The 15397-nt window shown below is 32.7% G+C and overlaps 1 protein-coding gene across 1 annotated transcript in view; it reads right to left on the reverse strand.

Annotated features, from left to right (window-relative positions):
* The window catches only part of BCAS3 (BCAS3 microtubule associated cell migration factor), a 568797-nt gene that overhangs the window by 383175 nt on the left and 170225 nt on the right, over positions 1–15397 (reverse strand). Inside the window, 1 exon segment of the mRNA XM_079131371.1 lies at positions 11758–11851. Coding sequence (XP_078987497.1) covers positions 11758–11851 — 94 coding nt within the window.

Consider the following 15397-nt stretch of genomic DNA (forward strand, 5'->3'; position numbering starts at 1 on the left):
TAATAAACCAGAAGCTATCAGATGAAAAATCTCAAGGCACATTACTCTACAAAGCTGTGAGGTATTATAGATATTAACAAAAATCAAGACAAGGTATTTTTATGCCTTGCTGCAAACAATGGGAACAACTTTTATGAAAAGAAAATTGCAATTTAAACTTCTTTAACAATTAACTCCAAACCACCATAACCTTTAAATATGCAGCATTAAGTAACCAGAGGAATTTCAGTTCTGTTAAATACACAGTCAGGCATCCAAAGGGGTACATGTTTATTCTGTTTTACTTGAGATTCAACTTCATTTTGCTCTTATTAATGGATGGAAAAGCAATTTCCCTGCCAAGAAGGGGTAATTATTTACAATGTAGATGTGTTGTACTTCACAGCTCTCAGGAGCTCAGCTGGCAGAAGTAACGCCTCTGGAAAGCAGATCAATAATTTAATGAATTAAAGACATCCAGGTCTGTTTTAGAAATGTCAAGCTTATTGCCAAGAATTGAAGATTTCTTCCTCTTTTTTCAATTTCTAATTTAATAAAAAATACTTCTCTTTTATGATGTCCAAACTATTAGTCTTGTTTCTCAAATTAAGTGGTTTCCACAGATATTTTATATTAATATCTATTACATATTCCAATATTATCTGTGAGATATATATATATATATATATGTACTTAATTCAACATATCATCACAGATCACCCCCATAATTCAGAGAGGGAGACAAATCTTACTGAAACCACAATTTAGAAATGGGTTGGTTTTATTCAATACATGAATGATTACAATAAAAAAATTTGATCTCTGCCCTGCTAGAGTTTTTTCAAAATCATGACAATTTCAGTGAAATTAATTAGTGCAATTATTCAATGCAAATTTATGCAATATGAAGCATGTGAACATTACTGACCTAATAACTAAGGACAAAATAAAAGCTTACTTCTACACATTGAAGAACACATTGAAGGAATACTCTAATTGGTGCTAATAAATATGAAACAGGGACAAAGGAGGTTAATAATAGTAAAAACACCCAGTGACAAACTGCTGGGCTCAGTAGCATGTACCTATAATTCCAGTTACTCGGGAGGCTGAGGCAAGAGGATTGCAAGTTTGGAGCCAGTCTATACAATTTAGGGAAATAATAAAAAGGGCTGGGGGGTATAGTTCAGTGGCACAGTGATCACTGAGCATGTGCCAAGTCCCGGGTTCAATCCTTAGTACTGAAAGTAATAATTATAGAAAAAAAAAAAAAAAAACGACTACTATTTATGGAGGTCACATAATATGTTATGTGTTATTTTAGATAACATTCTTTGCCCTCATTTTACTGATGAAGAAAATGAAGCATTGAGCATGGGCCAAGCAGATTTATTAACTTCCCAACTTAAGCGGAAAAGTGAGGGAGGAAGAGGGACATAACATTTTACATAGGGTCAAGGAAGTTTTCTCAAATGATATTTAGGACTGAACTTAAATGACCAGTAAGAGTTAGCCATGCACAAGAGAATTTCAGTCAGAGGACAAATAATACAACATTTAAGGAGTTAAAATATATCTTATATGGCCTGGGGATGTAGCTCAGTGGTAGAATATTTGCCTACCATTCATGAGGACTTGGGATGGATATGAAGACACATGCACACAGAAGCTAGATATGGGGAGGAAAATGTGGGAGACCAGGTTGAAAGAGTAAATGGCACCAGGCTATAACAGGTTTGGACAATATACTCACAGCAATAAGGAGTCTGCTGAAGAAGGAAATATCATTAACCTTGAAATTTCTTACAAAAATGTTTTATTATCTTAAAATGGAAGTAAACATGAAGTATAATACAAGAACTATAGTTAAATAAACTAACTTAAATTTGGGATGTCAAGTGATTTTTTTTTTCAAGACTGAGAGTAATAGAATGATTATCATTTGTATTGTTATGTACTGAAAGTTTATATTCCCATCCTTGCCAAAATTCATCCGTTGAAGCCCTAGCCCCCAGTATGGATATATTTGGAAAGGATCTAAGGATGTAATTATGGTTAAATGCTCTCTCCTTCTCTCTCTCCCCCAACCCCACAAACACACACAGAGGAAAGACCATTGAAGGACACAGCAAGAAGGGACCTGTCTACAATACAAGAAGAAATCACTCCCCCAGTGACTGCTTTATAAATTTTATTTTGGGGAAACAAAATGTTTTGGAACTAGATAGGGTTAATAACCATTATTGTATAATATTATGACTATAAAAATGCCACCAAATTACACACTTTAGTTATTATTATTTGTGAATTTTGCTTCAATTAAAAAAAGGGAATAAGATTCTACAATAGTAAGATAATGGGGAACAACTTAAAACTTTTTGAGATGGGAAGTGATAATTCTTGACACTTAAGAAGATATTTCTGCCAGAGCATAAAAAATTGATTAAGTGCAGAAAGAACAATAGAGGGAAAGGAGCAGAGGGTAAAGGGATAGAAGGGAAAGAAAAGGAACAGAATTAGAGTAACATATATTCCATGCTTTTATAATTATGTCAAAATAAATTCAGCAGTGTCATGTGTAACTTAAAAGAACCAATTTTTTAAAAAGTTCATTAGGGAAGGAAGCTATTTTATTCATAGGCAGTGACCAGCCTTTTGGGATATAGTTTAGGATAATGAAAGTGGTATTTTGTGTGTGGAATTGGGAGAATGGAATTAAAAATAGGAATGAAACTTTCTAATATATATAAATTTGGTTTTTAAAAAAGGGGTGGGAGGGGGTAGGGATGGAAAAACAGTAGAATGAAACAGACAGTATTACCCTATTTATTTGTATGATTACATGAATGGCGTGAATATACATTGTGTACAACCATAGAAATGAAAAGTTATACCCCATTTGTGTACAATGAATCAAATGTGTCTGTAAAAATAAAAATTATTTTAATAAAAAATAAATTAATTAATTAAAAAAAAAAAAAAAGAAATCACTCCCCCAAATCTGAATTGTTCAGAACTATGATTGCGGACTTAAAGACTTCAGAACTGTTGGGGGGTCCATGGGGCAGGGAATGTCTGCTATTCAGGTCAACTAGTCAATGGTTTGCTATAAGGCAGCTCAAGCTGGCTACTGTTGTTGCTTTATGATGAAAACATATTGGAAAAAATAACAAAACCAAGGTTTAAAAATCCCATATGAAAGTTCAGCACAAAATGAAGGAGGAAGAGAAGGAGAGAAGGAGGGAAAGGAAAGAAAGGAGCTCTCACATCTGAAAGAATAGCATGAAAAAGAACCCGGGATGGTTTAGAGTAGGAAGAATTTAGTACTCCCTCCTTCTCTTCATCCCTCCCTCCCTTCTTCCTTCCTTTCCTTTTGGTGGGGATTAAATCTAGCAGTGCTCTACTACTGAGCTACATCCCCCCCAGACCTTTTTTTGTTTTGTTTTAACTTTTATTTACATTCAAGATTTAGAGTAGAAGGGACAAGGGTACTTACTCATGTTTGGGTGCACAAAGTATTACATGATGTGTATTATTTTGCACATTTATAGATCTTATCAATAATCCCTTAAATTCTTTAAAAGCCCTTAAATTCTTTTTTAAAATTTTTATTTATTTGTATAGGCTGTGTTTCGATTCATTGCACACAAATGGGGTACAACTTTCCATTTCTATGGTTATACACCATGCAGATTCACACCATTCATGTAATCATACATGTACATAGGGTAATGATGTCTGTCTCATTCCACTATCTTTAGACCTTTTTTTAAAATATTGAGACAAGGTCTTGCCGAGTTGCTCAAGCTGGTCTCAAAAATGGTTCAGCAGCAATCATAAATCCATGGAGGAGAAAAGGAACCACAACCCAAACCTGACATGGCTGACAACTCAAAATGGATGACAGATTTCAAAGTGAACTCTAAAACTATGAGAAGATTACATAGGAGAGAAATCTTCAGGTCCCAGATTGTTGAACACTTTTTAGTCTTGACAACAAAAACATGATCCATAAAAGAAAAAATAAATTAGATTTAGCGAACAGTTAAAATATTTTTGTTTCTGAGAAAAATCCAGGTAAGAGGACGAAAAGACAAATTTCTCACTGGAAGAAAATATTTTCAAATCATTCATATATGTGTGTGTGTAAATATCAGAGGACCTATACAGAGAATAACATAAAATTTAAAAATAGCAAGAATATCAAATTCTGGTGTAGATTCAGAGAAACCATGTTCAAACCATTAAAAGTAAATATGAGAACACATCTGAGAGTATTGATAAAGACATAATGTTATAAAAAAAGAAAAAAATTCTAGAGTTGGAAAGCATAATAACCTAAATCAAACAATTCTCTAAAAGGCCTCAAATAGCAGAATTAAACCAACACAGGAAAGAAAAAAAAAATGAAGAAAATGAACAGACCATCTGAAACCTGTGGACACTATGAAGGGTACACAAACCCACAAAGAAGTGGACTCCCATAAGAAAAAGATTGACACAGAAGTAGAAAGAATGTTTTAAGAAATAGCTAAAAAGTCCCAAATTTGATGAAAAATACTGTCATGGACAATTATGCATATTACAATAGTAGATATATGTCTTATATATTTGTCAAGACCACACCATGAGTGAACTCTAACTGTGGACAGTGGGAGATAATCATGTGTCTGGGTGGGTTAACCCACTGTTCTAACAAATGCTCCACAGAGGTGCAGAATCTGATGATGAGAAAACTGTACATGTGGGTAAAGCAGTTAGATGGAAGTTATATGGAAACTGCATTTTTGCTCAATCTTGCTATAAATCTAAAACTTCTCCAAAAAATAAAGCTCAGTACTTTAACAAAAAAAGTTCTCGAGAAAATATTACTCATTTTCTCCCTAAATAACTGAAAGTAACAGATTTACACCACCCATACTGAATCTACCAAGATCTAAGCAAGGGGGCCAATCTGGCACTTTTAAAAGAATCATAAATACTACCATTAAAATGTTTGTTTTAATTCTGAGCTCAGAGTCACAGCTAATAAACAAGAATGGGAATGAGAAATTGAAAAACAAACTGAATACAGCTGCTGAACTACAAGTTTCACAACTTTATTTAATGGCATCCCTTAATTTCTTTTCTGAATAGGTCCTATACAAGACAGAACCGCATGCCACCCAACCAATCCACATTTTCTCCTTACTTCATTTTGCAGTGTTAATCCATCATGTACATTTTATAGTATTTTTAACATTTTCCAGAAGGTGGCCACAGGTGTAGTTTGACCCCGATTTTTGTTGTCCAGGACATTTTTTATAACACTGTCTTCCAAAAATATGTCTCTTTTTAAAAGCACATTAAATGTATCTGTACTATATTCTTTAGTATAATAGTAGTACATAGTGGTAAACCAGCTTAAGAAATGTTAGCATTTAAAACAAAAACAATCAACTTTTTGTTGTTTGTTTATTTAAATGTCCGTAAACTTGTAAAGAATATTCTAACAAGCACTATTGTTGTTATTACCACATTACATACCCCATGAAAATGCCATTTACCAATGTAAATGTAAATGTCAAGAAGATTTAGAGCATTAGCATAGTTAAAACACGTTGGTATAAATAAATTTGGAAACATATATGGTACTAGACTATGTTACTAGAAGATCTATAAGCTACATTTCAAATTATCCAAATTAAAGTAAAAATCTCTAAGTACTGCATTAAGGCCAACTTAAATTGCATACCTTTGTACAAAATACCAATTAATAAAAGTTCTGAACCTTATACAATAAATATAATTCAGTCAGTGAGAAAAAAATACATAATTTTATAATATCACATTCCTTGATCACCTTAGTAAATTTATGGGGGAGAACTTAAATAGAAAGTGACACAAAATACATGGATTTCTCTCTCAAAAACATTTTAAAAACTACAATGGACAAAAAAAATCACAATTACTAAGATGTCCATGCATTTGCAAGAGGCAACGTGGCCTCCTTGCTAAGACATATCATGTATGAAAATATATCTCAATCCAAGAAAGTAAACAAAGTAGAATGAGAAATTAAATAAGAAAAATAAGATGCCAATTAATGATAAGAGCTAAGAGGAGTCGTGACAAAACCCTGTGGCTCTTTGTAACAAACTAGATATAGCACTTGCTTAAAAAAAATACAACTTAAGATTTCCAAATAATTGATAATTGAATATTTTCATATACTTGCTCCTGATCAAGCAATACTAATTCATTATTTTGAACAGCAAAAATACTCAAAGCTAAATACAATTCAGATGAGTTGCAAGCAACTGAATAAAATCTTCTATTTACCAGCTCTTAATAAGTATTATGCAAAGCAAACCTGATTTCTGAGTTATAAATCCTCCACTTACCACAGATGTTTAAATTTATAAGACTAAAATGTTGCAAAACCACATATTGAACAACCTTTCTCTTACACAACAAATTCATGAGTCCATAGTATAAAATGTACTTTATAATATATTTCAAATGTACCCCATTTTCTCTTCCTCACTCATTCAACCAGTAGTTACTTACATAAAGGCATAGAATAATTATTTCCTAGCTAATTATCTTAGCTAGCACTAATTTCCATTTGAAGAACTTTCACCATAACCAGGTTCATATTTATTTATCTACTATTACTCTGTCCATATTGCACTTAGGATTTTCCTTCTTTAAGGTCCTATTTATATGTGCATCTCATCAGCAGATTGCATATGTCGGAACTGTCTTATATTAACTGAATTACCATGGCCAGGCAATGTGAACAGAGACTTGGGCAAAGATCTGCCTTTCAATGTGTTCAGCTAAAATGGGTGAAACCATATCAAGCTTCAACATATTTTTTTTATTTTACTTTATTTTATTTTATTTTATTTTATTTTGTACTGGGTATTGAACCCAGGGGCACTTTAGCTACATCCGTAGCTCTTCAATTTTTTAAAATTTGGAAACAGTCTTGGTAAACTCCCATGTTGGCCTCAAGCTTGCAATTCTCCTCCACAACAGCTGGGATTACGGGCACGCAACACCGCACCCAACTCAAGCTTCAACACTTTTGATGAGATAATTTTAACCACTTCACTACCACAGGCTCTTTTGACAATATATGAAGCCTAAGGACAACTTTCTCAAAATAATATTTATTTAAAAGACAAACTACTTAAAATGTTAAAAATTTTTAAGGGTTGGGGATGTAGCTAGCCTAACGTGGGAGGCTCTGAGTACCATCAGTATCACAAACAAAATGAAACATAGATGTGTGTGTGTGCACACGCAAATATTGATATATATAGGTTCTACAATAATTTGGAAGCATAATCAATATTCTGATAGTTGCATAACAAGTGAAATTGTATGAAAATATTTATTATTTTGTTGCCTGTAAGCTCAAAGGAACAGTTAATACTCAATGGAAAAATTGCCATCTTTTGAAATTACCATGTATTAACTCAAATAATGGGTATCTACGGGGCCAGTAGCCTCTTTTGAGGTTATCTCCAATGACATTAATAAAATTCATAAATTGTTGTATAAAACAATTATATATAATCAGTATGAGAAAACTCTAGACACTATGAACCATTTCAAAGTGAATAAAATTCAAAATAGCTCTAGGATACTTTCATCAAAATATCAAAAGAAAACTGAGGGGGGGGAGAGAGAAATTAAATATCAACTGATTTATTACTTTTATTTCATAGCAGGGAATACTATGCCTACCAGAGAACCAAGTGTTCATAGTTGGGAACAGGCTCAAAATAATATATTCAATAACTTTCTTAATACACTGAGATCCATATAAGGCACAAGAGGTACAAAGACAAATGACATCTGATCCCTAACTGGGAGGGACAGAAAGGTTTATTTATAAAGGAAAGAAGCATTTAAACAAATGATTATCACAAAATAAATTACATCATACTCATAAACCTAGTGCTGTAGGAACACGGAAAACAGTTATAAATATTTTTTAAATCTTACATAAACACAAATATGGGAGGCCAAGACCAAAGGGCAACATGCACTTCAAAAAAAAATTGAATAATTTTTAATGGAAAATCACTGACAATGATAGAGATGACTATGAAATTATTTATATTAAATAATATGTTCTTCATAACAATACAAAGTCATGAAGAGTGAAAATGTAGCTCCCAATGACAAAAGCACTCTAAGTGGCATCTGAATTCTACACTAATTCAAAGAAGATTTGACATAATGGATGGATATAAAAATAAGTCATATGGGTTACCCCACCTGGAGTGCTGTAAATGACACAACTTTCAGAGTGTTTCTTCAAATTTAACTTAATTCTCACAACATTCAGAGAATTTCAATAAATCTTTGTCTTTATTAATGAAATCAATTCTGTGGGTCACCAATCACTACAAAAATTGTTCTCACTCCATCAAAAATTAGTAATTGAGTTATTCAAAGTGCTCTATGTTACTCTCTTACCATCATTCTTATTTAAAAAGAAAGGAAAAATAAAGACTCTTCCCCATCAATTTTAAGTGACATGATCATTTCTGAACGATAAGATAAAAATGGCAGGCTCCTTAGATACATCAACCAAATGGATAAGATCTGAAAAGACTATAAGTTTTTAAATACATTATCAGCCATAAAAACAAAAAAGCAATTTTATCATTTATTTAGAAACAAAGTATTTTTAAAATACTTCATTTCTCACCACTGGAAGCCAACTGCTTACCAAGCTTACTAAAAAAAACTAATAGTTAATAAAAAAGAATTAGGAATTTATCAGTCTAAATATATAGGCGAATATATGTAGGAATGTTAATTCCTGCTTGATTAGAGAATTCTTCCTTTACAGAAGACTAGCAGTTAATAAATGCAGGAAATATAGAATTAGAAACATCATTTTTCAAGCTTCAATGTAATAGAAGTATAAATTTAAAAGTTTTGGAACTGAGGTCAAAATAACTGTACACAGAATACTTGAAACTCTCTATAAGAAAAAAAAAACCCTATCTCAAATTTATGTAGACATTTGATGGTCACTAAGTTTTCCACATGATCACAAATAAGGACACCACCTGGTATGTTTCCTATTGGGATAAAATGTTGGTTGGACATGGAAATTCTTAGGAAGTTTAAAAATAAACAAAGAAGACTAAATAATTTTAAACTTCTCTAGACCTAACTTCCAGTTGGTATAAATACAAGAATTCTCAAAATATTATAATGAAAAACTCTGATAACCAGATTTTTAATACAATTGCTTCAGACAGTGCAAAAAGAAAATAAAGGGGCTAGAGATGTAGCTCAGTGGTGAAGACTGCTTGGCTAGCATCCACCAGGTCCTGGGCTGAGTCCCCAGCACCACCCAAAGAAAGGGAGAAGAAAAATGTATAAGCTATATGTTATAGTAAAAGAATTTAAAGAGACATATAAGGTAAGGAGCAAATCTTAGACTAACATGATTTGAAGTACAGTATATATTACAGTATACATTTTTGGGAAATTTTAAATCATGGATTGTATTTTGGTCAATATAGAGTGTTATTTTTCAGAGCTATAATATTGATTATATAGGAAAAGGTCCTTATTTTAAGAAATGCATGATTAAATGGAGCTGGATAAACTATTACAACATATATGACATGTTCAAGTTTCAGAAAAACACATGTGCTTGTGCTTATACACACACATAAACATAAAAGGGAACACCTGTTGAATCTAGGTGGTAGTGGTACATGTATGACTGTTGTTCTAATTTTTTGCTTCATTTTTCAATCTTTTCGTAAAAAAAGTTCAGAGAAAAAGCGAAAATAGGGCACTCCACATATTTGGTCTTTACCAAATTCCTTAAGAAAACCAGAAAAACTAAGAGTATGTGCAATAAAATAGGAAAATAAAAGTAAATGAGCTTATAACATGCTAGAAGTTACAAAAAAACTTTCAAGTTACAAAGAAAATGCCATTCACGTACATTAACATTCTAATTTAGAATATGGAAACTTTTGTCATAATAATAATACAAAAATCAATGCAACTCAAGGAAACAATTAGGAATGTGAAGAGAGAATCCACAGAATGAGAGAAGATCTCTTCTAGCTACTTTTCTGACAGAGGATTACTATCTAGAATATATAAAGAACTCAAAAAGCTTAACACTGAAAAAACAACCCAATTAATAACTGGGCAAATGAAATTACACAGATACTTCCCAAAAGAAGAAACACCTATGGCCAGCAAATAGATGAAAAAATGTTCAATATCATTAGCAATCAGGGAAATGCAAATCGAAACCACATTAAGATTTCATCTCTCATCAATCAGACTGGCAGTCAAGAATTTAGACAATAATAAATGCTGGAGAGGATGAGGAGAAAAAGGAATGCTTTTACATTACTGGTGAGATTATAAATTAGTATAACCACTATGAAATATGTAATTAAGGTAAAAAGACTAGGCATGGAACCACCATATGATCCAGTTATACCACACCTCAGTGTTTATCCTAAAGAATTAAGTTGGGGGGCTGGGGTATAGCTCAATGGCAGAGTGCTTGCCTAGCATGTGTGAGGCACTAGGTTCAAGTGTTAGTACCACATAAAAATAAACAAATAAAATAAAGGCACTCTGTCCTTCTACAACTACAAAAAAAAAAAAAAAAAAAAGAAGAAGAAGAAGAAGAATTAAGCTGAGTGTGGTGGCCAGCAACCCAGGAGGCTGAGGCAAGAGAATTACAAGTTCAAAACCAATCTCAGCAATGTGGCAAGGCCCTAAGCAACTCAGCAAGAGCATGACTCAGAAAAATAAATAAATGGATGTAGCTCAGTGGCAAAGTGCCTCTGGGTATAATTCATGGTACCAAAGAAAAAAAATTAAAATCATCATACTAAAGTAATACATGTATTTTTACATGTATTATACATGTATGTTTATAACAGTATAATTCAAAATACCAAACTACGGAACCAGCCTAGGTGTTCATCAACAGATAAATGGATTAAGACAATGTGGTATATATACACAATGGACTTTTACTCACTCATAAAGAAAAAGGAAATTATGTCATTTGCAGGAATACACATAAAACTTGAGGCCATTATGTCAAGCAAACTAAGCCAAACTCAGGTCAGGCTCTATACCTTCTCTCATATGAGGAAAAAAGGAAAAGATATGTGGAACAGATCTCATGAACATCAAAGGGACTGGGATTGTGGCTCAGTGGCAGAGTGCTCACTTAGCACATATGAGGTCCTGGGTTTGATCCTCAGTACCACATAAAAATAAAATAAATAAATTAAAGGTACTGTGCCTACAACTAAAAACAAATGTTTTAAAAATGAAAGGGAGATCAGTAGAGGAAAGGGAACAAGGGGAAGAAGAACAGAAGGGAAGGAGGAAGTATTGGAGTTGAAACTGCCCAAACTATATTGTTATATTGTACCCATGTATGAACATGGATATGAATATGTAACAAAAATCCCAATCATGACGTACAACTATAATGGACCAATATAAAAATGTGGAAAAAAATCAATGCAGCTCAATAACACTGTTTACCTACCACTGCAATTTAATCATCACTTTTCTGGGAATGAAACTATTATTTTAGACTGGTTATAAGTTGTATATAAATTCATTTGTTCAATATCATTGAGTACAACTAACATTTTTAATATACACTGACACATGGAGAAAAGTCATATTTCATATTTTGAATTTTTCATTTCCAAAATACTTGCTTGGAAAACTCATGAAATAAATGGCAAAATAAAAACTCACCACTTGTATTGAAAGCCATACAGCACACTGGCTTCTCATGGGCAGGAAAGTGGGCCACAATGCCATCACTGTCAGAATCCTCACTCACTAGTACCTTCAGAAAAGGAAGAAAGACAAAAGGAGGTTAATATTTTCTAAACAATAATTGAGCTTAAAGCCTATAAATAGCTACATCTCAATACCTCTGACCAAATAACATGCTTCCACTATTTTGGAAAATTATTCTTATCAATGTGAGAATTCTGCTTAAGAAATGAGAAGATGAAATGTGCCCCTAGAAGACAGGCATATACATTCTAAAAACAGTTGACCTGAGTGTAAAGAACACAGGCAATTATTTCTTCAATCACACAGTAAGGGACAAAAAGCCAAAATTAACCAAGTGCAAGTCTTTAACAAAATGGAATCAAACAGTTTTACTTAAGGACAGGAAATATACTTTTTACCTTTCACAGACTGTTGGGAAAATTTTTTCCCATTATTATTATTAGAAACTAGAAAAGAACACGAGAACAGGGTAAAGTACAGCTTAAGTAAAATTCAAATAAACAATAATTGCCAAATAAATTTTTTATTTTAAAGTACAAAAATGTAAACTTTATCACCTATGTTATAGATGGACAAAAAGTTCTTTGAAAATAGTGTTATTAAGATAACACACAAAAAAATTTTAAAATTTAAAAAAAGATAACACATAATAGCACAAAAACAATAGAAGAGGTAGGTTTATATCTTCAATGTAATTTCTTTTATTTTTTCCCCTTAATCTTTATGGATGCAATGAAATGTAATTTACATTCCCCAAAAATGCCCCATTGCTAGTGTACTGAACAATTACTTTATTTTTTAGTTTTCTGGACTGGGGATTGAACCAGGGGCTCTTTACCACTGAGGTACATCCCCAGTTCTTTTTATTTTTTATTTTGAGACAGGACCTCACTATATTGCTGAAGTTGGCCTCAACCTTGTGATGCTCCTGCCTTGGCCTTCCAAGTTACAGACCTGTGCCACTGTGCCCATTGAACACCATTTTTTAAAAAGTGTTTTTGCCTATCAAAGGTGCAAGGAAAAATACTTGTCAAAATATTGGATCACAATACTTAGACACAGAAAATTTAATTCTAAGCAAACTAAAAAGTAGTCCTACCAAGGCGATATTCCTTTTTTTCCTTTCAAAATTGTTGGTAAAGTATTACATGTCAAATACACTGCTAGATGCTGGATGCATAAACCAAATATTTTATTCAGTAAACGACCTGATCAGTTACTTATTTACAAATTTGAATAGAAAAACAGTCTCTATAAGTATTGGGACAGTACTATTGTTTGTGAAAGCTTTACACAATACAATTGATACATATGATATATATGATAAAAGTCACTCATTTTTAACTTTACAACTCAATGATGGTATACAGTATTAAACTCTCAAATAAGCTATCACATAAAAATATCTGAAATGTCATAATTCTCATCTTTATCCTTTAAAATTACTTATCTTATTACTCTGGCTAGAACCTCAAATTCAGTCTAGGTACAAATGTATCAATGATATTATCTTTTCAAAGAACCAATTATAGCTGTGGCACATGCCTAAAATATCAGTACCAGGGAGACTGACACAGGAGATTAGAAGTCTGAGGCCGTCTGGGCAACTCAGTGAAATCCTTGTCTCAAAACTAAAAACTAAAAGAGAAAAACAAACCATGAGGGGGAAAAAAAAAAAAAGGCTGGGGATGTCTATAGCATAGTGGTAGAGTATCCCTGGGTTCCATGCTCATTACTATAGGAAAAAACAAAAACAAGAATGAAACAAAATAAAAACCAATTATTTTCTCTAATATTTTATTGTTCAGATTTTCATTATCTATCTCATTTTTTCACATTGGTTATGATCTGCCCTTCTTTGTGTAATTTCTTAAGGGAAAAGCAAAAAAGATTCGTTTTTAGACCATTTTCTTCTCCTAATGTAAGTATTTAAAGCTATAAATTTTGTTCTATGAGATACTATACCCGAAATTCATAATTTTTAATATGTTCTACTTTTATTCAATTCAATATTTTCTAATGTCATTACACTTCTTATTTTGACCCATCAGTTATTTACAAACGTGTTTTTTTCTTACCAAATATATGAAAAGTCCCTAAATTTAAATATGTTATTGATTTCCACTGTGCTTAGAAAACCTATTTTGCATGATTTTATCCTTTTAAAGTAACTGACATTTGGTTTATGGCCAGGCAAATATGTGCTATCATACAGTGTTCTAGGTGTTCTGGAAAAGAACACATACTCTGCAGACTTGGGGTAGAGTATTAGGTCAAGATAGTTAATGTTAATCAAGTCTTCTGAGTCATTACCACTTTTATGTGTGGTTCTTCTATCAACTATTGGGAGTCAAGTATTATGATTTAGGCCTATAATTTCTCCTTTCAAATCTGTCAGATTTTGATTAATGTTTGTTGGGGTTCTAATGTTAGGTGTTAATATATTCATAATTGTTTTACTAAATTTATTATATTGACCTATCATTATGAAAAGTCCCTCTTTATATTTTTTCACTAGGAGTCTTTTGGTGGATATTAAAATTTCCATTCCAATTCTATTTATTATCATTTGCATAATACATTTTTGTCATCCTTTCATTTTCTAACAATGTTGTCTTTGACTCTAATATTGGTCTGGTCAGACTCTTACTGCCTTGTAACTGGACTTCATTTATAATTGACATTGTTCCTCTGATCTTCTTTTTTTTTAAAAAAAACTTTGGTATTATATTTTAATTCTGCTGATTTTTTTAGTAACTTCTTAGTGGTAGTTGAGTGGTTTACAACATGCATCTTAACTTACCATCTGCTTTCTGTTGATACTGAGTGAATTCTAGTAAAAAATACCTCCCTGCTCCAATATACCTGCATTTCCTCCCCATTTGTTTGAGCTATCATTCACCTATGTCCTAACAATTGAAATAATTTTAGTCAGTTCCTTAAAGGACTCCTCCAAACATTAACGAAACTAAGTGAAGAAAAACATGTTTTGTCTATATTTCTTCACATATTTTTTTCTGCCCCTTTCTCATCTTTTTCTGAGATTCCAAATATGCATGCGTTTTAGTCAGCTTTTTTGCTGCTGTGATTAAAAAAACCAAACCAGAACAACTGTCAAGAAGGAAAAGTTTATTTGAGGGCTCACAGTCACAGAGGTCTTAGCCCACAGAAGCCAGCTCCATTCCTTGGGGCTTGAGGTGAGGCTGAACATCGTGGTGGAAGAGTGTGGCAGAGGGAAGCAGCTCACATCATGATCAGAAAGTACAGGAACAGATCTCCACTTGCCAGATACAAATATATACCCCATAGCCAAGCCCCCAGTGAACCACTTCCTCCAACCACATCCCACCTGCCTCCAGTCACCACTCAGTTAATCCCATCAGTGAGTATTTCACTGATAATGTTAAGGCTATGACTCAATCATTGGTCCTCCAAACCTTCTTGCATTGTCTCACATGTGAGCTTTTGGAGGACACCTCATTTCCAAACTATAACAATATGCTAGTATATATGGTGCTGGCCCAAAGGCCTCTGAGATTCTATTCATATTTCATCAATAACTTCCTCTCTGTTCTTCAATTGTCCACAAGAT

This window comes from Sciurus vulgaris (assembly GCF_902686455.1).
Source record: "Sciurus vulgaris genome assembly, chromosome: 3".
NCBI lineage: Eukaryota > Metazoa > Chordata > Mammalia > Rodentia > Sciuridae > Sciurus > Sciurus vulgaris.